The sequence below is a fragment of the Myodes glareolus genome, chromosome 23 (genome assembly GCF_982192425.1).
Source record: "Myodes glareolus chromosome 23, mMyoGla1.1, whole genome shotgun sequence".
NCBI lineage: Eukaryota > Metazoa > Chordata > Mammalia > Rodentia > Cricetidae > Myodes > Myodes glareolus.
This window is the reverse complement of record NC_142048.1, coordinates 55,026,365-55,053,805: the sequence shown is the minus strand read 5'-3', so window position 1 is coordinate 55,053,805 and position 27,441 is coordinate 55,026,365. Positions and strand designations below refer to the sequence as shown.

The 27,441-nt window shown below is 42.3% G+C and overlaps 1 protein-coding gene across 1 annotated transcript; it reads left to right on the top strand.

Annotated features, from left to right (window-relative positions):
* The first annotated feature begins 795 nt into the window (after nucleotides 1-795).
* On the top strand, nucleotides 796-25,631 carry Cdc16 (cell division cycle 16). The gene is made up of 18 exons (XM_048456246.3): nucleotides 796-969; nucleotides 2,118-2,172; nucleotides 2,261-2,358; nucleotides 3,804-3,842; nucleotides 4,116-4,256; nucleotides 5,872-6,031; nucleotides 6,829-6,920; nucleotides 7,843-7,976; nucleotides 9,033-9,112; nucleotides 10,367-10,416; nucleotides 11,220-11,293; nucleotides 12,040-12,165; nucleotides 13,964-14,116; nucleotides 16,305-16,368; nucleotides 18,571-18,632; nucleotides 20,916-21,051; nucleotides 22,792-22,882; nucleotides 25,128-25,631. The coding sequence occupies exons 1-18, from the start codon at nucleotides 922-924 to the stop codon at nucleotides 25,385-25,387; spliced, it is 1,863 nt and encodes a 620-aa protein (XP_048312203.3). The 5' UTR covers nucleotides 796-921; the 3' UTR covers nucleotides 25,388-25,631.
* The last annotated feature ends 1,810 nt before the right edge of the window (nucleotides 25,632-27,441 follow it).

The following is a 27,441-nucleotide window of genomic DNA, read 5'->3' as shown; positions in this document are numbered from 1 at the left end:
CAACTATGACTGAATAGATGTAAAACAACCAATTAGAAAGTTAATCAAACTGTCTTCTCAGATCACTGGCTCTCTGAATAACATATAATTAAGATTCAACTCCCACCTCTGCTCTTAGCATCGTGGTGATAGGACAAATATTTTTTAATAAAATTATTCTATTCCTAAAATGGATAGGACTGTAAATGCGGTAAACTGTACCTAACCACATACCCACCTCAAGTTTAATGAGTACAGCTGGATCACTACCCCCAAATAAGAAAACGTGTGTGGGGGGGGTGTTAGATGCTTAAAATGTTATACAGTTCTACATGTGTGTGTACATTCACAGAAAAAGGGTGCAGCCAACTGCTCAGACTGGTGAGAGCAGAACCTCTCTAGTGGTGGCATTCTTTACCCTTACGTCCAAAAGGCTACACAAGTGCACGGAATGAATTTTTAAAAACACGAAATGCCTGGGGTGGTGGTGCACACCTGTAATTCCAGCATCCAGGAAGCAGAGGGTGAAGGAAACTGACACCAGAGGACAGGCATGGCCAGTTCTGGCCACTCAAGACTGCTGAGAGAGAGAGATTCGGTCTCAAAAACTTCCTGGGGAGAAAGGTAGCCACAGAAGCATCTCTCCCACTCCCTGAAGGCATGGAATTCCGCTAGACATCCTGAGCTGCCTCCCACACAGGCGAAAGTGCTGGAAACAAGAGGCAGATACCAGAGACTACCACGGAACCAATAGAGTGGGCACATCCCAGAGGGGACGCTTTCACGAGGGGGACTTCCGGGGTAGGGCCTGTTAGGAGCGGAAGTGCCGTGTGGCGCGCGGGGTCTGGTCCGGGTGGTGGTCGGCGGGCGTAGGTCCATCGGCTCCGGGGTGTGCGCGGAACGTTCAAGCGGCTGTCGGGTGCCTGTGCTGGCCTCGCGGCCATGAACCTGGAGCCGCTGCGGAAGCGCGTCCGGCAGTACCTTGATCAGGTGCGCGGCAGGCGGCCGAATGCTGGGCTTCGGGGCGGTGGGGCCTGGCAGGGATTGCGCAGCTGTTGAAGCTCAGATCGTGCGTGGGCTACGCAAGCGGGGTTGGCTTGGGGGGTTGCATCGTGGCCTTAGACTCTGGCAGGGCAGTAGGATGTTTTGAGAGGATTAGCTGTGGTTCTTGTTTGGGTGAATACATGTGAACAGTGATAGAAGCAAGCTGTCTCCGGTTAGGATTTTTAAACAATACCTAATACTATTTCTGCACTTCCCTCGAGTGGACAGCAGGGAGTGTTTAAGGAAAGGTGTGTCTCTGGAGTCGACGTCATTGTGATGTCGTTTGGATTTTGCTTAAATGCATGCTCTCCCGATAAATGGGAAACGAAATTGATGCTAAGTGATTTCACCAAATGTCCGTAGTTTGCTGGAAAGCTGCGTGTTAACCAGCGGTCAGTTTGGATTATTTTCTTTGACACTGAGATGTAGAGCGGAGGATGTGGGCCAGAGATGTCCACTCTGGGGGCATCTGTCCTGAGCATAGTCTCAGCTGCACAAGGCTTCCTGCTGTCCACCTATTTGTCAACCTTGATCTGATTTTACCCTGGGGAACTGAGGCAAAGGCAGTGAGCCAGGGATTAACACTAACCACGACGAATCCATGAGTGCCTTTCCGCTGTCATATCGTTTTGTTAGAGTTGGCTATAGATCATGTCTTTGCCCATGGTCAGCGACTGTTAATGTGTTAGGGTTTTAATTTGTAATATTTGAATCAAGTGCTCTAATAAATTCTACTTTGGGATTCACCTTAGCTTATCGAAAGTATTGCTATGTAAATGTTAGTACCCCAGAGAGTAGATGACCGCACAATTATCGCACATTATTTACTGTTTTAGATATTAGCTGATACATTTTTCTTGGTAAAGTATGAGTTAAGCTGCTCTCTTGGATTTCATTTATAAAGATCTTCACAGTGGGAGCTAAAATTCTCACCAGCTGAGCCATAAGATAGAGATGATTGATGGGCCCCTTGCTACATTTAAAAGCTTACTGTAGTGAGATGTTGGTTTTGTTTTATGGGTTGATAATAGTAGGCATCTGTTCAGAAGCATGGGAGCAATGGCAATCACCCTGTGTTTGCTTTTTGTGTGCAGCAACAGTATCAAAGTGCTCTGTTTTGGGCAGACAAGGTAGCCTCACTCTCTCATGGTGAGTGACGTGATTTTTTTTCCCCCCTAACTAATGTTTAGAAATCTCTCCATGAACCTCTGACCACTTGTGTAATTCTGCCCCTTAGAGGAGCCCCAGGATGTTTATTGGTTGGCTCAGTGCCTTTACCTCACCGCACAGTATCACAGAGCAGCCCATGCGCTCCGGTCACGCAAGTTGGACAAGGTAAGAACTGAGGCTGTGGACGCCAGAGTTTCCCAACTCGACAGGGAGGCATTACGTTCTTTGTTTCAATTTTTAAATTTTTTCTTTTCTTTTACATACCAGCCACACTTTCCCCTCCCTCCTTTTCTCCAGTTCCCTCTCCCCACCTCCTGTCTACCCTGTACCCGCCCCACCCCATCCACTCCTCCACTGTCTCCATCCAGAAAGGGGCTGGCCTTCTGTGGTAGTCAACAAAGCATGATACATCAAGTTGAGGCAGGACCAAGCTCTCGCTGGATTGAGGCAGAGCGAGCCATCACAGCATGGGGATTAGGTTCCTAAAAGCAGCTCAAGCACCAGGGACATGTCCTGATCCCACTGCTAGGAGCCCCACAAACAGACCAAGCTACACAGCTGTCACCCACATGCAGAGAACCTAATCGGTCCCATGAAGGCTCTCTAGCTGTTGGTTCAGAGTCTGAGCTCCCAAGAGCTCAGGTCAGCTGGGTTGTTTTGTTTTTTATTTTTTAATTAATTTTTTTCATTTATTTTACATACTTGTTAGGTTCTTATTTAGGTGTATGTTCTGGTTTTGAGTTAACATTTAAAAGAAATTGAGTTTGTTTTTATGTGAAGAGATATTTTTTAAATTTTTTTTGTTGTGTGTGTGTGTGTGTGTTGTGTGTGAGTGTGGGTGCCTCCAGAAACTAGAAGAGACTTTGGATTCCTTGGAACTGAAGTTCTAGGTGGTTGTGAGCTTCCTATTGTGGGTGATGTGAACCAAACTTGGGCCCTTTGGAAGAGCAGCAGGAACTCTGCTGAGCCATCTCTCCAGCCCAAGAGAAAGCTTCTCTCAATCGATTATTTTCCCTTACTTGCCCAACGCTATCTAATCTCTAAGTTCTCAATATTGTGTTTTTTGTTAGCTTGATTTAAATTTTTGCTTGTAAATATAATTCTTTTTTATATAGTCAGTCTGTCTGTCCCTCTCTCTCTTTTTCTGTTTGTGTGTGTCTGTGTGTACAGACATACACATACAGGCACCTGGACCACCTGTGGGAGTTTGTCCTTCTTCCATGTGGGTCTCAGGGGATCGGACTCTGGTCCTTGGTTCTGAGACAAACACCTGTACCTCCTGAGCTGTCCTGATAGCCCTGCTTGCTTATTTTGAGATCGAGTATCACTGTTTTTGCTTAGTCTGGTTTCTAATTCCTGGAGTCAGGGCAGTTCTCCTGCCTCAGCCTCCTGCATAGCTGGGATTACAGGTACATCCTCTTTGGATCCCCTCACCATTAACATCTTTTTGATGAATACAGGCTAAAAAGTCTGAGGCTTTTGTTTTTTAAGCTGTAAAGGAAAAATAAAGCTCTCTAGTTCATGCTTATAACTTTCTTTTAAAGTACGGGTGTGTGTTAATTTTACATATTACATGCCAATGTTGTACATGTGACTTATTTCTTTTCTAGTTATATGAAGCGTGCCGATACCTTGCAGCTAGATGCCACGTAAGTGTGCTTAGTTTGATGTATTTGGTGAAATTTTGACTTGTGTGAACAGTATGCATCCTTTATGGATGTGTGGCCGTTTGAGTTCCAGAGACTGAAGCTTGGTGACTTAGCATAACATTTCATAAAGACTCTCCTTTTCTTTGGTGTTATTTTCTATAAAATACTGATTCTTAATTCATAAAAAGCTGATATGCATGAAGAAAGTTGTAGCTTGGGCATTTATTTTAAAGAAGACATGGGTGACGAATGGCCCTTGTGTTTTCTTCCTAGTATGCAGCAAAGGAGCACCAGCAGGCTCTGGACATCCTGGACATGGAGGAGCCGATTAACAGGAGGCTCTTCGAGAAGTGCTCAAAGGATGAAAGTAGCTTGAAAGACCCATCCAGTGACTGGGAAACGTCACAGTCCTCAGTGAGTAATATAATTAGCATGTTTCGGCAGCAGCAGTGGAAAGTGCCCACATCAGTGAAAAAATTCTAAATGTGTATGGTGTATACAAAAATTATGGTTACCTGCTTGTGCCAACTAACAAAAGACTGAGACACTTCTGACTGAACGCCAGTTTGAAGCTGTGGCCTCACAGATGCCTGCCTGGAGCTGCACACAGTGGGCGGAAATCTTCCCCTCCTTCTTGTGTCTTGGACATACACAGGGGAGTCTTAATTAGCTCCTATTGTTTACAGGGAAGAATTCGTTATTTATTTGATAGCACAGTCATTTGCTGTGTGTGAGTTTGTATTATAATTCCACAAAATTGAAACAGAGACTTAAAGTAACAATAAATTGCATTCTCAGATCATTGTCTTGGCTTGTTACTCTTTTTAGTGGTTTATTGAGATACAGTTCACCCATTGTAAGTGTTCAGCCCCGTGGCTTCTCGTGTGGTATAGCTGTGCCAGCCTTCCCCTGGCAACTTAGGGCCCTCTTGCCCTTCAGAGAGAGCCATACTACTTCCTTCGATCTACCTGTCTCCCTGTAGCATAGTTACAAGGGAGCTGGGATTGGCTACTCTGCTTCTCACTAGGACAGTGCAGGGGTATTACACTTCTAGGTATCTCTCCTCTCTTCCCTTTGTAATAATGTGCTTAGAAGCATGTTAATTTTCTGCTAGGAAATGCATCTATTTCCTACCTTGGGCTCATTGTTTTTGGACCTCTTGTCTGTCAGCTCACCTGCTGGGAATGCATGGCATACTTGTAATACATTACTTGTCTTAGGAACTTTAAAAAAAAAAAAAAACCTGAGAGAAAACTGCCTAAGTCTTAAGATTGTTTTTCAAAGGTCATTCTACTTTAAATATTGATTTAGGAATTTTTGCCACTTGGGATTTTAGTTGCCCATCTGTGAATCATCCGTTTTCAGTTAGTGTGTTTTGTAAGGTTTAAGGTCTTGATTGAGTCAGATTCCACATTCTGTTGGTTGTAGGGAGCAAGCGCTACAGAGGTATCCACATCTCCAGTCCTTACAGAGTTCCATAATTAGGGTGTGTTCCCCTTTTTTCACAAGTGAGGAAGGGAGACAGAGTCCAAGACAGTAAATCAGCACACAGGAGCACATATACCTGCCAGGGCCAGGGTTTGAATTCTCCTAGGCCGCTCCTGACCATGACCAGGAGCGCTCTAGCTGCCGGGTCTGGTATTCTCTAGGGCCTTCTCGTCAGACTTTATCTTTCATTTTAATTTTATACATTCTCTTCTTGCTCTTAACATACATCAAGGGAAGTGCCTGGAAGCTGCTCTCCCGAAGTCATCCAGAGCTTCTCTGGAATAAGGCCATCAGTGATCAGTGGCCAGAGAAAACAGACCAAGAAAGCTTTAGTCTAGCCTCAGACTTACTATATAGCCCAGGTTAAACTTGAACTTGCAGTCCTCCTTCCTCAGTTTCCCAATTACTGTTGTATGTCTGTTAATTTAGACTCAGCTCTGGCAGTCAGATGGCGCTATGAACATAGTAAAAACTTCAGTGTTCTAGTGTTTATCTCTTGGTCAAAAATTAGTCTTAGTGTATAACTATATTTTGCCAACAGATAAAGAGTTCGATTTGTCTTCTCCGAGGGAAAATCTATGATGCTCTGGATAATCGCACCCTGGCTACCTACAGTTACAAAGAGGCTTTGAAGCTTGATGTCTACTGCTTTGAAGCATTTGATCTTTTAACATCACACCACATGCTGACAGCACAAGAAGGTTTGGGAACTCTGTGGCTGTTGTTGTTGTGTACAATGATTAATACTGTTTAGTTCGCCTTATTTTCTGAAAGCTGTATTACTGAGAGCAGGGTACATAAATAGACCTGCTAACTTCCTTAATGCTGAAGCATGTCACAAAAACACAGCGTAATGTGGTATCTTGCTGATAGTCTTTGGGGGTTGCGGTGTCATGAAGTCTCTTTTGAGAAGTATTTTGAGGGGGAGCTGTAAACCAAGATTCAGCTATTTTCATCCTAGCCATGCTCTAAGTCCCCGCTTCAGAGCAATTAAGTCAACAATTTGTAGAGTTGGGGCTCTGAAAGCAGTCCATTTAAAGCTGCTGGCGACTCTTGACTTCCCTTATCGGGGATGTGGTGCAGGTCATTGAGGGAACAGAAAAGACAGAGTTGTGTGGTGATGGGACTAAACCCAGACATAGCCAAAATAGTGGTTTTTAAACCACTGGGCTCATTGGCAGTGTCTAGAGACCCTGGGACAGGGTGGAATTAGGAAATTGGCTGCTGGCCTCTAGTAGATCCTGATGTCCCCGCTGTGCTCAGAGAGAGCAGGCCATGGTGTCGGTATTGTCGTCACCAAGGCCTGTATGGCTGATGAAGAGAACCATCTAGGGGCTCCTGGCCCAACCCTTCCAGCGTCAGCCTCTCAACTGTACTTTGCTTTCCTTTTTTCCCGAGTTGATTTACATAGATTGTGAACTATAAAACTGTTTTCACTTTGCTGATTTCCCTATGAATATTTTGAAAACTTTGATATTTTTTTCTTACCATTTTTAAGAAAAAGAACTTCTTGACTCACTGCCTCTTAGCAAGCTCTGTGCTGAAGAGCAAGAATTGCTACGATTTGTATTTGAGAACAAATTAAAAAAGGTAAGGAAAACCTGAGCTGCCATTTCCTTCATGTAAATATCTTCCTTAACATTGGCCTTTTTTTCTTTATTAGTTAAGTTTGTGTATGTGCATGTGTGTATATATGTGCTCTTGCCAACACATGCAGTGGGTGGATGTAGACCTAAGCTGATGTCGAGATGTTTTCCTTGGTCACTTTTCCACAAATTCTCTCATTGAACCTGGCTATTTGGCTAGAGTAGCTGGCATTGAGCCTCCAACACTTGTTGCTTAGTGCTGGGATTACAGACCTGTGTCCATGTACAGCTTTACATGTGTGCTGGGAGTGCTGGGATTACAGACCTGTGTCCATGTACAGCTTTACATGTGTGCTGGGAGTGCCGGGATTACAGGCCTGTGTCCATGTACAGCTTTACATGTGTGCTGGGAGTGCCGGGATTACAGGCCTGTGTCCATGTACAGCTTTACATGTGTGCTGGGAGTGCCGGGATTACAGGCCTGTGTCCATGTACAGCTTTACATGTGTGCTGGGAGTGCCGGGATTACAGGCCTGTGTCCATGTATAGCTTTTACACATGCTGGAAATGGGAACACAGGCCTCATTATTGCACAGTGAGTATGTTGTGCCTAGCCTGATCAAATTTAAAAAAATTGTTTATTAATATAGCATGTGCCAAAATAGTTAGATTATTTAAATATGTAAAAATACTTCCTAATTATCTGCCATCTAAGCTTCCACGTGAAATAGTTGCTACTGTGGAGCTCTCTGATGAAACTGAAAAGGTAAACTTACTGAGCGGAGAACTAGTAAACCCGAAGTCACCAGTGTTTTCAGGGGCTCATGTGCATCTCATGTAATGTCTTCACATCTTAGGTAAAGCGTGCATTGATTCTGCCTTTTGTTTGGCTATTGTTCATTTATGTATAAATTTCTCTGTTTCAGTATAATAAGCCCAGTGAAACTGTCATTCCCGGGTCAGTAGATGGCTTGCAAGAGAATCTGGATGTGGTAGTGTCTTTAGCTGAGAGACATTATTATAACTGTGATTTTAAGATGTGCTACAAGCTTACTTCTGCGTAAGTATACTCTGTTTCTATGTAATGATGTGTGGTTCAGTCCACGGCTGTCTAATTCACAGATGCGCTCTCTGATGGTCTCACCTTAGCTATTGATGGTTTCAGTTACCGTTTCCATTGTAGAGTACTGAACAGGTTGCTGCTTTAGAAAAGAGCAGGTTATTCACACAGTTATTGCTATTGTAGGCTTGCTATAGTTACTTGGGAAGAACATGCATGTCTGTCTTCCGAAGCCATCTACTGACTCAGGAATGACAGTGTCCCTGGGCTTACTGTACTGAAACATAGACATTTGTACATAAATGACCAATAGCAAAGTAAAAGGTAGAATCAGTTCATGCTACCAATAGGTGGTAGTTTGGAGATACCATTTGGCCCACAGTTTTATGAAACTCCCCATTTATTATCATTGGATCTAGCAGGCCTCTACCCCAGGAGCTCTGTCTTGCCTGTTCCTGGCTGAACCATCTCCACTTGCCCAGTTTTCCCTTTCCTCTTTAGGCATCTTAGCTAAATTGCGGTTTATAGACTTTGTGGAGCTTTGGGGTGTTTGTTTATTTTGTTTTAATTTTTGAAATCACAAAGAATATTCGTCAAAGTGTATACTATGTATCCCTTTTGACTAGTTAGACTACATATTAACATCCTGTTGATTCTAAAGTAAATGAAAAGGCTAAAGTTTATTTTTATTTCCAACTAAACTAGTTTTCTATTTATTTTTATTTTATTTTGTGAAAGTGGAAAATCAACCTAGGATTTGTGCATTTTTGGCAAGTGTTCTATCCCTGAGCCCCAACCCTTTATTTTGATATGGGATTTTACTGAGTTGCCCAGGCTGGCTTTGAACTTGTGGTTCTTCTGCCTCAGCCTCTTGAGTAGCTGGTAATGTAGGTATGTGCTGTGAGGCCTGGCTTCCCTTTCCTTTCTAACCTAAGCATTGCTCTGCCCAAAGTGAAGTGTTGCAGCACCGTGCGGTGTGCAGCGACCGCGCACGATGAGTGATGAGTGCTGCCATCATACGGCCTTCCCCTAGTCATGTGCTGCTTTCACTTTCAGAGTGATGGAGAAGGATCCTTTCCATGCCAACTGTTTACCTGTGCACATAGGAACTCTTGTGGAGCTGAACAAAGCAAACGGTGAGCGCCAGTGTCCCCAGTCCTGTAATGTCCTAGCTAGACCGACCTCAGACTCCTGATCCTTCTGTCTCTGCCCCTCATGGCATCGTAGACACGTACCATCAGGCCATAATTATAGGAAAAAGAGTATTCTAAACTGTTGAAATTTTGTGTTACAAATCCTGGCTACTTAAGATACAGCATAGCAGAGCCCCATAGCAGGAGTAATACCACCATCAGAATGACTCTTGATCTCTGGTTCTTGGCAGAGCGCAGTATTCCCCATCTCCCTGCTTCCTATTTCCTTTTCTCAAATGTAGCTTGTAGTTCAGAGTATGTTAGCTTTATTGTCAAATTTGACTGTTTTCCCTCCTGTCTTTTTGTTTTGTTTTTGTTTTGATTTTTTTGGTTTTTTTGTTTGCTTTGTTTTATTTTGTGGCAGGGTTTCTCTGTGTAGCCCTGACTATTCTGGAACTCACTATGTAGACCAGGAGGGTTATAACCCCAGAAATCTGTCTGCCTGTGCCTCCCAAGTGCTAGGGTTAAACCACTACTGTCTAACTCCTACATTTTTTTCTTATTTTTTTTTAGTATAAAATTATCATAGAAAAACAGATAAGTCAATATTTAGAAATTGAAAGGGGTAGATATTTTGCCTGCGTTTCCCATAGTTTTGTCTTTTGTTTGATTTTTGAGAAACATTTAGTTTGTTGTGCAATATCTTTACCCTTAAGTTTTTTCAAGAGGAAGAAAAAAAAAACCCAGAAAACTCCAACTCTAAGCCTGCTGAGCTCTGTGCCCTGGGGAATCTGTAACATCACATCTCCTGGAAGCAAAGATGCAACTTCCTGCCCCTAGAATACTAACTCCAGAATGTATATATAGGATATGCCATCATGGGATGCTAAGACTAACACGTTTCTCGAGAGGAAATTCTCCCACTTCTGTGATACACCTGAAAGTTTGGAGAACAGTTTGATTGAAGATGCTCTGTCGCAGCCTCTGGCATGAGATACATGGGTGTCTCAGATGGGCGTTTTAGATGACCTCTGTCTCATCTAAAGTGCTCCGCTGGGGTGTCTGTGTTCATGTGGCCCGCCATGTGCCCTTAATTCCCTGCATTGGGACTGAGGCGGGTGTATACCAGCTGGGTTTATACTGGAGGGAAAGAAGCTGTGAGGTTGCTGTGTGAGAATGGTTTTATGGGTGGAAGACCACATCTGAAATTTAAATTACTCATATCAAATTGCATTTTTTCCTATTTTCCTAAAACAGAACTTTTCTATCTTTCTCACAAATTGGTGGACTTATATCCAAGTAATCCTGTAAGTAAAACAATTTTTTTTCTTACCTGAACTTTTAAGAAAATATTTTGCTATTGTGTAGACAACAGTTTCTGTTTTTAAGTTCAAGCAAATAATGTTTATGTTAAGGCATCGAGATGGAATCTTCTACTGCTAGAGATACTACAAGTGGCTTTAATATCTGTCCCATAAACCATTTTTACTTACACTGAAGCAGTAACTATGATTAAAACCTTTGTTCTCTGACTGTAGAAGTCTACACAGTCCCTTAATATGCTCTACAAATGCATAGCATTCTGAGCTAGTCACATGCTCCCTCTTGAGGATGTCATTGTTCCATACCCTCTGTGTGCATGTGTACATCACTGCTGGGCTTTTTGAGGTATTTCTTCCACACCACTAGTGTCAGGATGGAAAGCTGGGAGTGGAAATAGAGTCAGGAACTGTGCTCGTGTAGACAAAAGCCAGCAAGCAGAGACTGAGTCTCAGACAAGAATGTCTCTAGCTCAGCTGAAACCAGTGTAGAGGAATCCAACTAACTAAAAATGAGAACCCAGCTAGAAAGCAAGAGAGCCAGGGTCAAACCAGAACTCATAGGCAGGTGTGCTTATGAGCTTTGTCCTTAGTGGAAGCCACCTTGAGAAAACTGGAGTATCTGTTTTTATACTGGACCCCAGTAAATGTATGTGTGATCTCAGAGAATCCCTAATTCAGACTAAAATGTATGACCTGGAGCGTCTAACCCACCCTCTGTCTATCCTACCTTGTTATATTCAAGTTCGAGGTTAAGTGTCTTTGGTTATAATAAATATTGAACTTTTTAGGTATCTTGGTTTGCAGTGGGATGTTATTATCTCATGGTTGGTCATAAAAATGAGCATGCCAGAAGATATCTCAGGTATGAATTTGTTTTCTTCCTTTCTGTGTAGTGAACCTCTGAGAAGGGAATTCTTGATCATAAGCATTCATGCAGTAAGTGGGAGGTGTATTGAAAGTAGCATGAATGAATAGACTTGCTCAGGCCGGTTCTTTCCTTGTGCGTCGTTTGTGTAGCTGTTCATTAGGATTCTGTATGGGGGATAACGTAATGGTATAGGCCTTGTACTCCAAGAGCTTAGATTATGCTGTTTTATTTGTGAATGAGAACAGGAAACAGAATGATGTAGTTTGAAAGGGCTGTTTTCCTTCAAACTGTCAGCCTTAGCTTTTGCTAATAGTGAAAACACATTAAACCCTAAATGAGATTGGGGTAACTCAGTGTGACCGTTGAGTAAGTAGGTTCCTGCAAGTATCAGCTGTGGTTTTAGGTTATCTTGCACCCAGGATGCCAATACTGTACCTGGCTCAGAACAGGCCCAGATCATGTGGTCGTTTGTGCCACCAGTGTTACCCCTGGGTCACAGATTGGGCTGCTGTTTGAACTGCATACAGTATCCTAATGAGTTCAGCTATGTAACTCTATCTAAAGCAGAACAGACTCCTGAAGGTTCCTAAAATGTGTGCATTGTCCTAGATTAGCTGCATTAACAGCTGTCCATGTTTGTTAGCAGTTTGTTCCCTTGATGTTATTGTTTTGACATCATGTACTTAGAAAACAGAAAGTTGAAGAATAAATACATTACTTGAATACTGCTTTTGTTTCAGCAAAGCTACCACATTGGAGAAGACCTATGGGCCAGCATGGATCGCCTATGGGCACTCCTTCGCTGTGGAGAGTGAACATGACCAAGCCATGGCTGCTTATTTCACAGCGGCACAGCTGATGAAAGGGTACGGCATGGCGGCCACATGAATGCCCGGAGAGAAAGGGCTTCTGCTTGCAGGAGAAAGGGATCTTAGTGCCATTTGGTTCCTGAATTAAGCAAAACTGTCAACCTTGTCTCTTAGGCAATAGTTTGTATTTATTAAATAGCTATGGCTGTGGAGGGAAAAGGAGTAGACGTGATTTTCTTCCAGTTGGTACAAGAAAGCACTAGGGGATGAAACAATGGGGAGAGTTGAACACGAAGTCCCCCTTATTATTTTACATGCCCATGAAGAGTAGAAGTATCCGTGGTAAAAGTCTGATCTCTCATCTGCTCCTGAGCCATTTGCTGTGTCTTGGTGTGCTACAAAGCTGTATTTGCTGGTATTTGAAGCGCCAATATTATCTATGCAGGGACCAAATGATGTTAGCTGCAGGTCCCTCTAATCTCCAACAACTTCTGCTTTATGTATTCTGATTTCTGCTAGTTTTTAGGTGTGTACGTGGTCTAACTATTGTGTCTTCTTTCATCACTACAGAATGTCCCACCGTGCCCCTGGTGACTGTAGTCACACCAGCTCTCTCGCTGATTGCTTTTCCATCCTTTCAGATTCCTCTCACTTGAGTTCTGCGAAACTGACTAGTAGTCTTTGAATCATTCAGTCATTAGAAAGAAACTGTCATTTTTTTTTACTGTAGTGTGTATTCCATTTACATGTGATGTGATTACTGGTGAGCTAGAGCTTCTTTTAGCCATCACGGTTATTCCTACTGTTGTGTCTTTGTTCCTCTGTGTTCACTATTTTACTGTGTATTTTAGTTCTTTAGTCTTCTTTGTTTACAGTCACTTTCTTAGTGACTATCATGTGGATAAGCAACATCTCAACAGTTTGGTTTTAATTAGTATTTCACTTTAGCTGTTTCTGCCCACCTCCTTAGTACTATTATTGTCATTCAAGTTATATCTTATGTAGAAATCCATTACCACAGCTTAGAGTCTTTCTCAGTCATCTTATCATATAGAAGTGTTACAAGCAAAAGTGTATGTGCACTGCCTTCTATTTACCACTGTAGTGACCTTTACCGGACTGGCTTCTGCGCCATGGTAAATGCCAGTTACTATCATGTCCTTACAGCAGCACTGTGGGACTTGCTTTAGTTTCTTCAGTAGATTCACTAGTGATGGATTCTCTCTGTTACACCTTGTTCTCATGGCTTCCTCTGCCTATTTAAATATGTCCATAAACCCTTTTAGTGAAGGCTTTTCTTCTATTTGTTGTGTGCTTCAATTCCAAACTTTCTATTTGGTTCTCTCTTACAGTTTCCATTTTGAGATCCCTGAAGAGATGGCTCAGCAGTTAAGAGCACTTAATGTCTCTTGCATAGTCCCAAGTTCAGTTTCCAGCACCCATATAGCAGCTCATAGCTGTCTGTAACTCCAGTTTTGCAGAATCCGATGTCTGCTTTTGGTTTTCATGGGCTCCTGCGCGTGTGCGCACGTGCACACACACATGCACATCCAGTCATAGACACATAAAATTAATTAATTTTTTTATTGCTGTCCTCTGATGGGGCATTCTTCTTATACTTTTCATTAATTTGCACCATAATTTTATAAGCATAATTAAGTCTTTGGATATTAGTCTAGCTTGTTTAAAGCATTGTCTTTTAAGCCCAGTAACTCATCTGTTTGAACGCTTGCTTTTTCTGTTTGGACCGTACTTTAGAATTAGAAAGAAGACATGATGGGATCTAAAGCCAACAAATTCCTGTTGCATTACAAAGTTTTAGGTATTGATATGTGAAACTTTCAAATATTTTCAGATGTCACTTGCCAATGCTGTATATTGGACTGGAGTATGGTTTGACCAATAACTCTAAACTGGCGGAACGATTCTTTGGCCAAGCTCTGAGCATCGCTCCGGAAGACCCCTTTGTCATCCATGAGGTTGGAGTGGTTGCCTTCCAGAACGGAGAGTAAGTGGTCAAGGCTGCAGCCTTGCATCAGCTCTTTGTGAGTGGGGCCTTGGCCCCTAGACCTTCACTGACTAGACTTGCTCCTCTGTGGGATTTTGATTTCTGATGTATTGTTTTATGAGGCAGGGATAAATTCAAAAGTAGGAATTCTCTTCTTGGAGTCCCTTCAAACACTGAGCCATGCTCCGATTCTCTTTTAATGTGAGCTGCAACAAATTCCCACCATGAGGCCTCGTAGCATGAGAGGGCTTGTTGGGGTTTCTGTTCCGCCCGGCACCCCAACAAGTCGGCAAGTTCCAAAGAAAATCACACACAAGACTCCATAAGATTATAAACTGATTGGCCCATTAGCTCAGGCATCTTGTTAACCCTTGTAACTTATATTAACCCGTTATTATTATCTATGGTAGCCATATGGTTTGGTACCTTTTTCAGCTGGGCAGGTTACATGCTGTCTCTTCGGTGGTCTGCACAGGAATCGTGGATGGAGGTTCCTGCTTCCCAGAATACTCTCAGTCTCTTTGCTCCACCCCTCTTTCTGTCTGGCTTTCCCGCCTATACTGCCTGCCTGGCCAATCAGCGTTTTATTAAAATACGATTGACAAAATACAGACAATTCTCCCACACCAAGGCCTGGAGGCCCTAAGAATCTTTAGTTGTCTTTGTCCACTATGTGTTAGATTCACATGTTTGAGAAAGCTTTTCATATTTTAAGATAAAAATGTCCTGTGATTAATTATTGTTAGGACAAAAAAATTAAACCATTTGGAGTAATCCAGCCTTTAGTTTTCTGATAGTAGCTTTTCTTTAGTTTGAATATCTATAGAAAAAGCAATTTGGAGTCATACTCAAAGAGAAAACTATATGTTGCATTATATTGTATATAAATGTAATATATGAGCTTCATTGTTTATACTAAAATTTAGGTTATGGAGTTCTTTGAGAGATGACTCAGCAGATAAGAACACTTGCTGTCTTTGCAAAGAACCAGAGTTCAGTTCCAAGCACCCACAGGGAGGCTTGGAACCATTTGTAACTCCAGTTCCAGGGGATCAAATGCCCTCTTCTGACTTCTGAAGGCACCAGGCACATGCATGGTGCACTTACTACATACATTCAGGCAAAACAGGTAGACACATAAAATAAATAAATCTTTACACAGTTTCAGTTAGGTTATATAGGTATTATAAAGAGTGTTTATAACTTTTTAAAAAAGGATTATTGCTTTATGTGTATGAGTGTTTTGTTTGCATGTTTGCATATCGTGTGTGTGCCTGTTGTCTGCAGAAGCCAGAGAGTACAAGATGGTTGTGAGTCATCTTGTGGGTCCTGGAAATTGAACCTGGACCTCTACAGCAGAATTAAATGCCTTCATCTGCTGAGGCAATCTCCAGCCCATGGTACTTTAGCAGCGGATAGTGTCTTAATGTAGTTCCTCCTCAAAACTTGCAGACACTTTTTCTGTGGATTGGCCTACAGAAAATCACTTGTTCCCCAAAGCCAATACTCAGAGTGATTTTAATCTTCACATGCGGGATGTGAAAAGCCCGAGCCCCCTGAAAGTTTGTTCCTGGCTAATCTCACACCAAACTGTGCTTGGGTTTTTTCTCGTAGACTGTTTAGTGCTGTGATTTTCACAATACTTGTACTTTTCGTTGATAACTTTACTATCTAAAATAATCTCCAAACTTTCTGCTGCCTCTGGGTGGATCATTAGTAGCCATCACGTGCCTCCAAGGGAGTGTGGACTAGCCAAACGTTAGGTGAGCGATTGTGCTGTTGGCTTAGGTTCAGTGTTAGTGAACTGATACTGTTAAATAAGGGTAGTCATTGTTTAGTTGATGAAATATTGTGGCCAGACATTTACAGGAATCTAAATACCACTAATCACGAAATTGACTGTCTCTTGTAAATCCTGACCCTGTATATTATTAAGGCTACCTATTTGTCTGGTTCAGTTTTTTTTGTTTTTTTGTAGTAAATTTTTTGAGTTATACAAAGTGATGAGTTCCATTAAGGCATTTTCATGTAATGTGTGTCATTATACTTCGTTTTTATTCACAGTGTAATTGGAACAATTATTAGCAGTTTCCATGTTATTTTGGTTCTACTAGAAATATTCAAATTTCCCTCAATGTTTACCCTTGTAAACTTTAAATAACTGTTAACCTCTCCTCCTCTGTTTCAGATGGAAAACAGCAGAAAAGTGGTTTCTCGATGCTTTGGAGAAAATCAAAGCAATTGGAAATGAGGTATTGTATGTAATATCTGTACACACACACAGACACATACACCCCTGGGCACAGGCACTGTTGGATGTGGGACATGTAGACAGTTTCTCCTAGAAGAGAGTAACCTAATATTTGATTTAACAAGGAACTTGGCGGTGTTGCGCTTATCAGTTGACTTTTATGCCACAGTCAGCCTTGACTAAAGAGCAGTTACGGGGTGTGACATGAGGCAGCAAGCGTGGGTTGTTTCTTTTTTAATGATTTCTGTGGTTGATGGAAATATTAGTCATTTATTTGGCTTTGCTTCTCTAGAACTTCAGAGAGCCTTGTCTCTGGTTCAGTAAAAGGTGCAGTTAGTTAGTAGACTCACCTCTGTAGACCTAGCTGTCACTCACATTCAGACCCTTTGTTGTCCTTGTGAAGTAACCTTTCAAATGGCAAGGCTATATACACACTGGTATTCATAAATAGTAATTTTAAATATAAGCACGTATAGCTAAGAGATTTGCATGTGGCTGCCCTTTTGATTTCTACTTTCTTTAACTGGTCTTTCTAGTCTACTCTGTTCTGAGTTCCACACTCGGGTTTTACATTGTACATCTGTGCTCATGGGTCCTTCCTTTGTGTTTATGTCTATCTCTTTGAGAGACACAGTCTCCCTGGGCTCCACCAGGGACAGTCTGCCTGTCCCCATCGATTGAGCTCCACTTCCTTTGGTCTTTTATGTTTATCATTTGAACTTTCAAACATATTTTTGTGTGTTCCACACGTCTGTAAGGCATATTTTTCCTCAACTGAGTCTTAGGTAGTTCTGAATAATGCTAGTGTTTTTGTAAAAGTGGGTTTGCCACTCACCGCATCCCATCTTGAGACAGTTAAGCATCTTACTGTGGCCAGAAGCAGCAGCAGCACCTGGAGGAGATGGCAGACAAACCCAATCCTAGGACCTGTGAAGAAAAGTTACAGTTTGGCAGCACTCTGAGTAGAGCTCATGCACAGGGAAGTTTGAGAAGCACATTCCTGGGCCACTCCTAAAATATTTTTTCATTCTTAAGCAGTTTGCAATCTTACAGGGACTTAAGTATGGGAGAGTACTACAGTTGAAATGCCAGCATGCCGGTTAAAAACTGTAGGAAAGAAGATTCTGTTTCACTTTAGTAAGGAACTCCTGTAGATGCCAAGCTGGCTAAAGGGAAGCATCATGCCTAAGAATCTCAGGAGTCTCTGTTTGACGGGCTGAGCTCCTAAATCTCATCCTCAGAGTATTGGAAAAGGTGACCCAAGTTCTTTTGTTTATTTGCTTAGCATGTGTTTCATAAGTGCCAGTCATGAGCGTGGAACTGAGTGTCAGATACAATACAAGCTATGTCCACATTTCCTGCCCTCAGAGCCACCAGAAAGACAAGTGGGTACCCCACAGTGATGCGGTACATCAACGGTATGAAGGTACTGCGTGCCAGGGTTGCTCACCCAAGTATGACAGTGGCCAGGATGGGTTAGACCCCCATCCTTAGTAATCAGACATCAGCTTAACAGAAACAAGGATCAAGGTATTTCAGAGGCAGAAATGGCATGTGTAAAAATCTAACTGGTTCATTTTGTTTTGGATTTGACATTTCAGAAGATATCAAGAAATGGGGCTTATTAAAGACCTTGAAAATGGTGTTAGGGTTGGCAGATTACCCTGGGAAAGGGAAAATGAGAAGTTTCAAAAGAAAACATTATAGCTAAGTTTGTAGGCTAGGAGCTCAGACCAGCCTCCTGATAGTAAGAGGCCAAGGTTATAGAGTTGGAACTGCGCACGCCAAGTGAACTGAACAAGCTCTGGGAGTCTTAGAACAGCCAGGGTGTCCTGCCCCGTTGAGGGCTGGTTTGAACGTTTGGGAGGAGCTAGAATGACTAGGAAAAGATAAATTGATATGGTGTGCTGAACTGAAAGTGCTGTAACGTTTCTGTGTAGAAGTATTTAGTAGGCAGGTGGCTATAAAGGTCCAGTGTTTCAAACTGAACTCTAGGCAACAAGTACACTATTAATTAAAATTTCTTTGGCACGGATGGACTCTGAGGCAGAATTGTGCTCATTACAGTAAAGTTCTCAGGAAAGCTCAGCAGTGGTGAAGAGAACTGATGAAGCAGTCGTCCTGCCTCTGCGTGGAGGGGGCGCTTGCAGGGTGTGAAATCAGGCTGAGCAGTGACGTGGAGCTTGATGTTGCTATGTTTTAGGTAACAGTGGACAAATGGGAGCCTCTGTTGAACAACTTGGGGCATGTCTGCAGAAAACTCAAGTAAGTGAAGTAGAGCGTTTATTTTGAATAGCCTTTCTGTGTTTTTATTTCATGATATCCTCCAGTCCCCATACTTGGCTGCTCAATTAGAACAAGCACCAACATTCTATTTTTCCACTTCAGTTGGTATACTTTTATTTTAGAAACATTGAGAAGTATAGTCATGTCTTTTTTTCCTTCCCTTACATTAAAAAACTTGAATATTCAAAATTAATTTGGAAGCACCTGGACAATAAGTCTATTTTAAACCATACCCATATTCTGGCTTTGTTTCCCCATAAGTTTCATGATGTAATAAACAGATGACAGTTTAAAATGGGCTCTTTGCCTGGAGATGTACTTCAGTTGATAGAGTGCTTCCCTAGCATTCGACAGGTCCTGGTTTGCTTCCCAGCACTGCGTAAGACCAGGCATGGTGACCTGTGTAGGTATTTAGTAGGTAGAGATAAGCAGATCAAAAGCTCAAGGTCATCCAGGCTACATTGAGCTGGGGGCCAGCCTAGGACACATGAGACCTGGGGGAGGGGGGCTGTTTTGATTGAAGTAAGTCTTAGGAACTCTTAAGATTATTCAAGGGCTGGAGAGATGGCTCAGCGGTTAAGAGCACTGACTGCTCTTCCAGAGGACCCGGGTTCAATTCCCAGCACCCACATGGCAGCTCACAACTGTCTGAAAACCCAGTTCCGGGGGATCTGACACCTTCACACCAATGCACATAAAATAAAGCTAAATAAACCATAAAAAATAAAAAAATAAAAAAAAAAAAGATTATTCAAAAGTTAGGAAGTTTGCTTGGTATGCCAACACACACCTAAACACAGGTAGTCTTCAGGACTTGGGGTGTGAGACAGGTTGATTGCTGCAAGTTTAAGGGTCAGCCTGGACTCTAGAGTAACATTGTCTTAAAAAAACAAACAAACAATGAAAACACTTTTTAAAAGGCTTAAGTAGGGAATACCCCTAAATATCCTTATGTAATACAAGATAGTCTTGCAGCTTAAAAATAGTCTCCAAGAGCTAGTTCCAGGACAGGCTCCAAAGCTACAGAGAAACCCTGTCTCGAAAAAACAAAACAAAACAAAAACCCACAAAAACAAAAAACAAGCAAACAAAAAAAAAACCCTGAAATACTCTAATCTACATGGGAAATAGAAAAAGACAAGATCTCCTGAGTAAATAGGGAGCATAGGGATCATGAGAGAGGGTAGGAAGGAAGGGGAGCAGAGAAAAATATATAGCTCAATAAAAACTATTTTTGAAAAAAGTAACTGAAATGCATCAGCAGAAGTTGATGTTTTAACATTTCCCAGACTTTAACTGAGCATGAAACCTTTTCACAAAAGATTTGTACAGAGCAAATATTCCAACAACTTTGGAAAATGCTATTCCAAGTAATTTATATGTTAAAGTGTAGTAGTTTGAATGTAATTAAACTCATAGAGGGTGGCCCTATTAGGAGGTGTGGCTCTGTTGGAGTAGATGTGGCCTTAGAGGAAGTATGTCACTGTGGAGGCGGGCTTTAAGATCTCATATGCTCAAGCCACATCCAGTGTTGCACACCACTTCCTGTTGTTTCTGAATCAAGATGTAAGAACTCTCAAGTCCTGTAGCATCATGTCTGCCTGCACACTGCCTTGCTTCACAAAACCATGACGATAATGGGCTGAACCTCTGAAACTGTAAGCCAGCCTCAGTTAAATGTTTTCTTTATAAGAGTTGCCAGGGTCATGGTGTCTCTAAGACATAAAGCAAAAGTCTTTTGGTTGTTTTTAATTGCCCTAAGTATAGAAGGGTTATATATCAGGATAAATTGGTATGTGATGAAGTTCAGTCTGGGAGTCAGGAAGTTTCTGACTGGTGTCTCTCAGCTGGAACAGAGGACAGCCACTTACGCTGTAGTTCCTCATCCAGCCAAGGGATGTTCCAGGAAATAAATAAGTCAGTAAGGATTTTTTGTTGTTGTTTTTGGGACACTAAGTAGCGTTGGCTAGCCTGGAACTCACTATGTAGACCAGACTGGCCTCAAATTTAAGAGATCTGCCAGCTTCTGCTGCTTGAGTCCAAGAATTAAAGGTATGTGATACCATACTCCACAGGAAAATATATTTTATGATGTTGAAATCCATGAACGTAAGTATGGAATAGTTAACATTGTAGACTATGTCTCTGAGGGAAGCCTGTGGATTAACAAGGACAAAGAGGACTTTCTTTTAATTCGTACTTTTATTGTGCCCAGTAATTGTCTTCCCTCCTTCTCCTCTTCCCTGTGTCCTCTTTCAACAGAAAATATGCTGAGGCTTTGGATTACCACAGGCAGGCCCTGGTGCTCATCCCTCAGAACGCGTCCACCTACTCCGCTATAGGATACATCCACAGTCTGATGGGCAACTTCGAAAACGCTGTGGACTATTTCCACACAGTATGTCTTAGTTCTACTCTAACTGTGGTTAATGTGTGCTCCTTGTTTATAAAAGACCTTTTCTAGCCAGCATCTTTCTTCTTTACAGGTTTAAACTTCTGTAGTAACCCTGTGTGTATTCTTTTCTCTGTAAAGAAAGTGTGCGTGCTGTCTATACTTATTAGATTAGAAGTGAACAGGAGGCTGGTCCTGCATAAGCCTGAGATGTTTATCATTCAGTCCCATGTGGATTTTGTCCAAGCAAGAGAGCAGCAATTCTCATATTCAGGGAGAGCCTTACTCCCTGTCTTCCTTAGAACTTGTACCATTAACTCGTGTGCCCTTTGTCAGTGAACAAAAACAGTGCACATGGTTACCATAACAACGAATCTTTTCTTAGTTCACATACCTTATTTCATGAGCCATCTGAAGCTTGAGGTCAGTGTTTTGAAGGTCCATAAAAAACGGGGAGTGATAATTTGAGCTTTAATAAATAAGGACAATGACCACAAAGGGGAGGAAAAACTATCATAATCATCTCTTATTATGTTTTTGTGCTCTTCTGTACCTAGATGTCATTTTTTATTGACTGTAGTATATGCATTAAAATGTGTGTGTGCTTGTCTGTGTGTGTAAATGGTTTCAGTCTTCAGCCTAGGCAGCCAGTATTTCTTCCTTATATGGTGTCCTGGAGACAGCACACATGGCTTTGTCCTTGAGTCTTGATTTTACAAGCTTCAGATACTGCTGTATAACTTATAAAAGCTCTCAGATGCCGACTTGTCAATAGGCTTTAGACACCCGCACAATTCCTAGATTACCTGCACATAGTCTTCATGTGGTCTTTTCCCTCCTGATCATGAGGTACTTTCCCAGGCAGGGCACCCATATTACAGCAGTTCCTTATTACAGCAGCAGTGGGGAACGCAGCTGTAAGACACCACAGGTTTAGAATCATCAGAATCTGAGAACATGTGCGTCTTAGGTTCAATCCACTAATGATATTTGGAGAGACAGATAATATATAAGACAATGCAATATTTTTAGTTTTTGAGACAGGGTTTCTCTATGTACCCTGGCTGTCCTGGAACTTACTCTGTAGACCGGGCTAGCCTTGAACTTACAGAGACCCACCTGCCTCTGCCTCCCAAGTGCTGGGATTAAAGGTATGCACCAGCTGCAATATTTCATAAATAGATTCATTGGTGTAGTAAGTTCATAGCTGGTCCTCAAGGATCAATTAGCAGTTTTCAGGCTACATGCAATCCTAAGTTAGTCCTATGATTTTATAGGACTACTGAACTGGTTAGCTTAACCTCAGGAAGTTTTAAAGATTTATTATGTATACAGTGTTATACCTGTATGCATGCCTGCAGGCCAGAAGAGTGCACCAGATCTCATTATAGGTGGTTGTGAGAGTTGGACTCAGGACCTCTGGAAGAACAGCCAGTGCTCTTAACTCCTGAGCCATCTCTGCAACCCAGTAGTTGATTTTTCATTCAGCTAATGCATAAAGTTCACAGAGCTCTGAAGACAATTTTCTGATGTGTTGGGGGTAGTCTTTAGGGACAAGAGTGGTAGTGTGATGAATATCCCTGACCCTCACCTGCTGGTACCAGGTACCAGCTCATCCCACTCTTGGAGAAGTGCTCATCAGTACCTGTCTGCTCTACCCTCGACCCCATGGAATACTTGATGAAAGTCTTTTTTAACAGAGAAAGGAGTAATGTTTTAATAACTGTGCCCTGTGGTTTTTGGCAGGCTCTTGGTCTCAGGAGAGATGACACATTTTCTGTGACGATGCTGGGCCACTGCATTGAAATGTACATTGGGGATTCTGAAGCTTATATCGGTAAGATGACATCGTTGAAATGCACATTGGGGATTCTGAAGCTTATACTGGAAAGATTAAATCATCCTCCCAGCAATGTGTTCTCTGTTGTGTCTCTTGAAACCTCATCCAATGTTCGGGATTCAAGAAACTTATTTGTCAGAATAGTGCAGTACAAGTTAGTGACTCATTTCAAGTTGAGTACTTACTGTCTGTAGAACACGGTAGTACCAGTCAGGCTTCCTGCATGGTAGAAGAGGGAATCACAGAGATGGTTCTCTATAGCAAATAAATGGCTCTGTCCCCCTTGTTTTATAATACACAACATAACAGAATTGTATTTTAATGGATCTTTAAGATGCCTTTCATTTACTTAATAGTGGTTTTTAATACTTTGAAAGACTTTTATAATGATAAACAATAGGATAATTTTAAATAGAATTGCTATACTTGGCATTTCTTTAGGAACAAGTATTGTGAGGTCAGGAGAGCTCATTTGAGTTAAATGTTAGGGTCTGGATCTGGGGATAGTAAAGATTTCTTTAAGAGGCTGTAAAGAGGGAACCCCCAGAGACGGAGAGATGATAAGGTGAGCTTTAATACAGTGAAGAACTGATCACCATAATGAAATGCATGCTGCAACTCCAACACAGCGCATATCAGATAATTCATGTCTAAAATAAGACGAAAATACTGCAAGAAAAAAATGCATTAAAGTGGGTAAAGATGCTTTAAGTGGTAGTACATGTCTATAATCCACTTGGATCACTGCAGCTTGAGTTATATACAGTCTCAAATTCCACTGTGTGTGTGTCCTGCCATGAGAAGGGGCAAACACTGAAAGAGTGACATGTAGTTAGGAAACATTGAAGACATTCAGCAACATCTCTCACCTGGGAATGGAGCTGGTATTGGCATAAGAGGGCCAAGCAGTTAGTACTCACAATTGAGTCATCTCAACAGCCCCAATTAGTGTTGATGATGATGTGGGATAATGGACATTACTGTGGTTTTGGTTATTTATGGTAGAGCTGGAAATGAGTGAAATCTGGAAAACTATCCCGTATGTTACCAAAGTTACCAGTCAGATATTACTGAGTAACAGGCCTCTCATACTCGGTTGTTTAGTCAAGAATAATGAATGGTTGAGTTCTGTGGTCCCTTGCATGTCGTTCTCCTGGGCCCTCTGGTTCATTCATGTGGCTGTGGTCAACAGATGTATGACTGACTCTATAATGGGCTCGCCAGTGGGCAGAGGACCTCAGCTGGGACAGCCAAGTCCTGAGATTTTCATCCAAGGCTACTAAATTGTATAGGTGCTCTCAGATCTAGACAAGGAGTAAAACTGGAAGACCTTGAAAGTTGTGCATCAAATTCGTCATACTCTGTTCATCAAAACAAGTCACATAATTAAACTCCGTCACTGTTGGAGGAAGGCCTGACTTAGGTCAAGTATGTTGAGCTGTATACATTTACACACACACACACCCTGAAGATCCAAGGTAAAAAGCTTACCACCGATAGTAGCATCCCCTGTGACTTTGGGGGCGTCTGAGCTCCAGCTTCGGTCAGACTTTCTGTTACTGTGTTAGAGTGACTTGATAGAACAACTCAGAAAAGGTTTATTTTGATGCACAGTTTGGGGAGCTCCAGTCTAAGGCATGAGGAAAAAGAAGATTACTTCATGGCAGCCAGGAAGCTTTACAGAAAGCTTTACACCTCAAGTGTGCCTTACACATCGCTGAGATAGTTCTCAGCACATTCAAGTTCCAAGTTATAATTTACTACTTACTGCTTTTATTTTTAGGATGTGTATGTCATTCTCTGCCAAATTACCCAGTCTGAAAAGCTATATAGAATGACATGTGGAATGCTGTTGGTTATGTCAGAAGTCTATCTGATTGGCCCAAATATATATTAATCTTAATGTTTTATATGCTTTCATATAGTTTGAAAATATGCTTTAGTTTCTGTGAGCAGTAGATTAGTGACTGCACCCAACATAGTGTAAGGAGGAATTGCTCAAGCTTTGAGAACAGTTAGCTGTGAAGCCAGGAAAGAACCATGATGGCCTATGCTCTGGGAACTTCTCAGCATCTCCTTTGAGAATGATGGAAGATAGAGAAAAAAGGAAACAAGAAAATGGCATCCCCTTTTGATGTGTGTTCATGTTCTTTAAAGTGTAGTTGGACTTAAATGGCAGTGGCAGTAGCATAACTATTAATGATGGAATTTTATGTTTTCTAATTATGGTGTTTCTTTTTAGGAGCAGACATTAAAGACAAATTAAAATGTTACGACTTTGACGTGCATACAATGAAGACACTAAAGAACATAATCTCACCTCCGTGGGATTTCAGGGACTTTGAAGCAGAAAAACCAAGCACAGAGGAAGCAGGGCTTGCACCTTTGGAAAACGCCAATAAAACTCCAGAGTCAAGACCTTCCTTGGAAGAAACTTTTGAAATTGAAATGAATGAAAGCGACATGATGTTAGAGACGTCTATGTCGGACCACAGCACTTAACGCGAGACGTTGGTCCAGGGCCCCACCCCACCCCACCCCCATGTGCTAGTGTAGTCAGTATTTCCTTGCATCCTTGATAGTCTTCAGAATTTCCCACTTCCTGATGTGAAACCAGACTGCTTCTCTATGTTGAGGACCAGTGGCCTGAATTGAGATGGGATAGCACACCTTGGCAGCAGATGTATTCTGGTCTTTTGAACCTACCAAGTAGTCATACATAGTGGAATAAAGATGGAAAACTGTTCATTGTGTCTCTTTTTCGATAAAGACAATAAAAACTTTGAAGTAATTTTTGAGAAACGTTTCCAAGATAGTAGAGTGTGTCAGTTACCTTACTGTTGCTGGGATAGAATTCTATGATCAAGGCTACTTCTTGAAGAAAGAGTTCATTTCTTTCAGTTTCAGGGGGATGAGTTTCATCGTGCTGGAGAAGCATGGCAGCAGGCAGGCATGGGAGCCAGCTGGACAGGGAAGCTAATCACATCCCAACTGCAGGCATGAAACAGAGCAAACTGAAAGTAGAGAGAGGATAAGTACTCTCGAAGCCTGCCCCAGTGACACATTTCCTCTGTAAGGTTACACCTCCGAAACCTCAAATGATGACAACATCTGGGGACCAGGTGTTAAATGCCTGAGGTTGAGGAACATTCTCATTCGATACCACATAGAGTATGTCCCTACCTAGAGTGTCCTTCTGCTAACATCTGTTGCCGCGGGACGTGTGTCTTGGCAAAGATGCTCTGATATGTTGCTCTTAACTCTAGTTTTCACCAAGGTTTTCTTGTTCTAGCACTCCAGAAGCAGAGGCAGGTGCATCCGTTCAGGGCCAGCCTGGTCTGTGTAGTGTGTTCTAGGATAGCCAGGATTATATTAGTGAGACCCTATCTTTAAATAAAAATAGAAACTGGGCCCATGAAATGTAGGTAAAGGCACTTGCTGCCAAGACCCTGGAATTCACATGATGAACTGTCTTCTGTGGTTCTTCCCTGGCCTCCAAATATTCTCCAAGGTGTGTAACCACACAGATACAATCAATCAGTATACAATGTCTCTGATAACTGACTTTATCTATCTTGTCTGATATTCAGATCCAGCTCCTGACTGCTGTTTACAAGAACTTTTTTTCTTATTTTCCTTTCAGCTGTGGCTATCTAAAGTACATCTATGTGTAATCTGATTTTTCTTTGGGCTACCAGCTCACGAATAATGACCCAGAGACCCATCATTAATTATGAAAACTCAGCCCCACCCTAGGCCTGTCCCACCAGCTCCTGCAACTCAAATCAACCCATTTAGCTTAATCCACATTTTATGCCATGCCTTGTTACCCCATCTCTCCGTATGTCTCTGGTTTGTGTCAAGTTCACAAAATCTAACCAATGCAGCTGACCCTTTATCAACTGGACATACAGATCACCATTAACCGTAACCTTTCCTTGTTTATCCCCCAAGACATTAATACTACAATATAAAAACAGTATAACCGTAAAAGTTCCAATCTTAAAAAACTTGTTAAGAGTTCAGTGACACACTGGGCCCAGACTGCAGCCAAGGGCCATGTCTGGGACCATGGCCCTATAGTAGCCAGGGTCTGGGTTGACATATGTGGCTCCTGTTGCCATCTGGGGACATAAGGATGCCCAGGGTCAGGTCAGCTGAGTCCAGGTTGGTGTCCAAGGGCCATGATGTAGCCAGGGCCATGCAGATCTGAGTGGTCGCAGTGCTTCTTAATGCTGTGGTGACATCCAGGCCAGAGCTGCAGCTGAGGGCCATGTCTGGGTCCATGGCCCTATTGCAGCCACGGTCTGTGTTGATATCCAAGGCTCCTGTTACCATCTAAGGCCATGCAGACGCCTGAGGTCTGGGACTATGTTGGTGCCCAAGGGTCACACTATACCTGGGGGCCTGTGGTGAGCTAAGTGGCCTGCACTGCCACCTGGGGCAGTGGTGACATCCAGACCCAGTTGCTCCCAAGGACCATGTATCTGGGTCCATGGAATCACCATGTCTGGGGTCTGTGATGAAGTCCAAGTCCTGTATACCCATCAAAGGTC

Coding starts and splice junctions, on each gene's coding strand:
- Cdc16 (XM_048456246.3), top strand. CDS start 922: ATGAACCTGGAGCCGCTGCGGAAGCGCGTCCGGCAGTACCTTGATCAG. Junction 14,117..16,304: donor GTTGCCTTCCAGAACGGAGA/GTAAGTGGTCAA, acceptor CCTCTGTTTCAG/ATGGAAAACAGCAGAAAAGT. Junction 18,633..20,915: donor CATGTCTGCAGAAAACTCAA/GTAAGTGAAGTA, acceptor CTCTTTCAACAG/AAAATATGCTGAGGCTTTGG.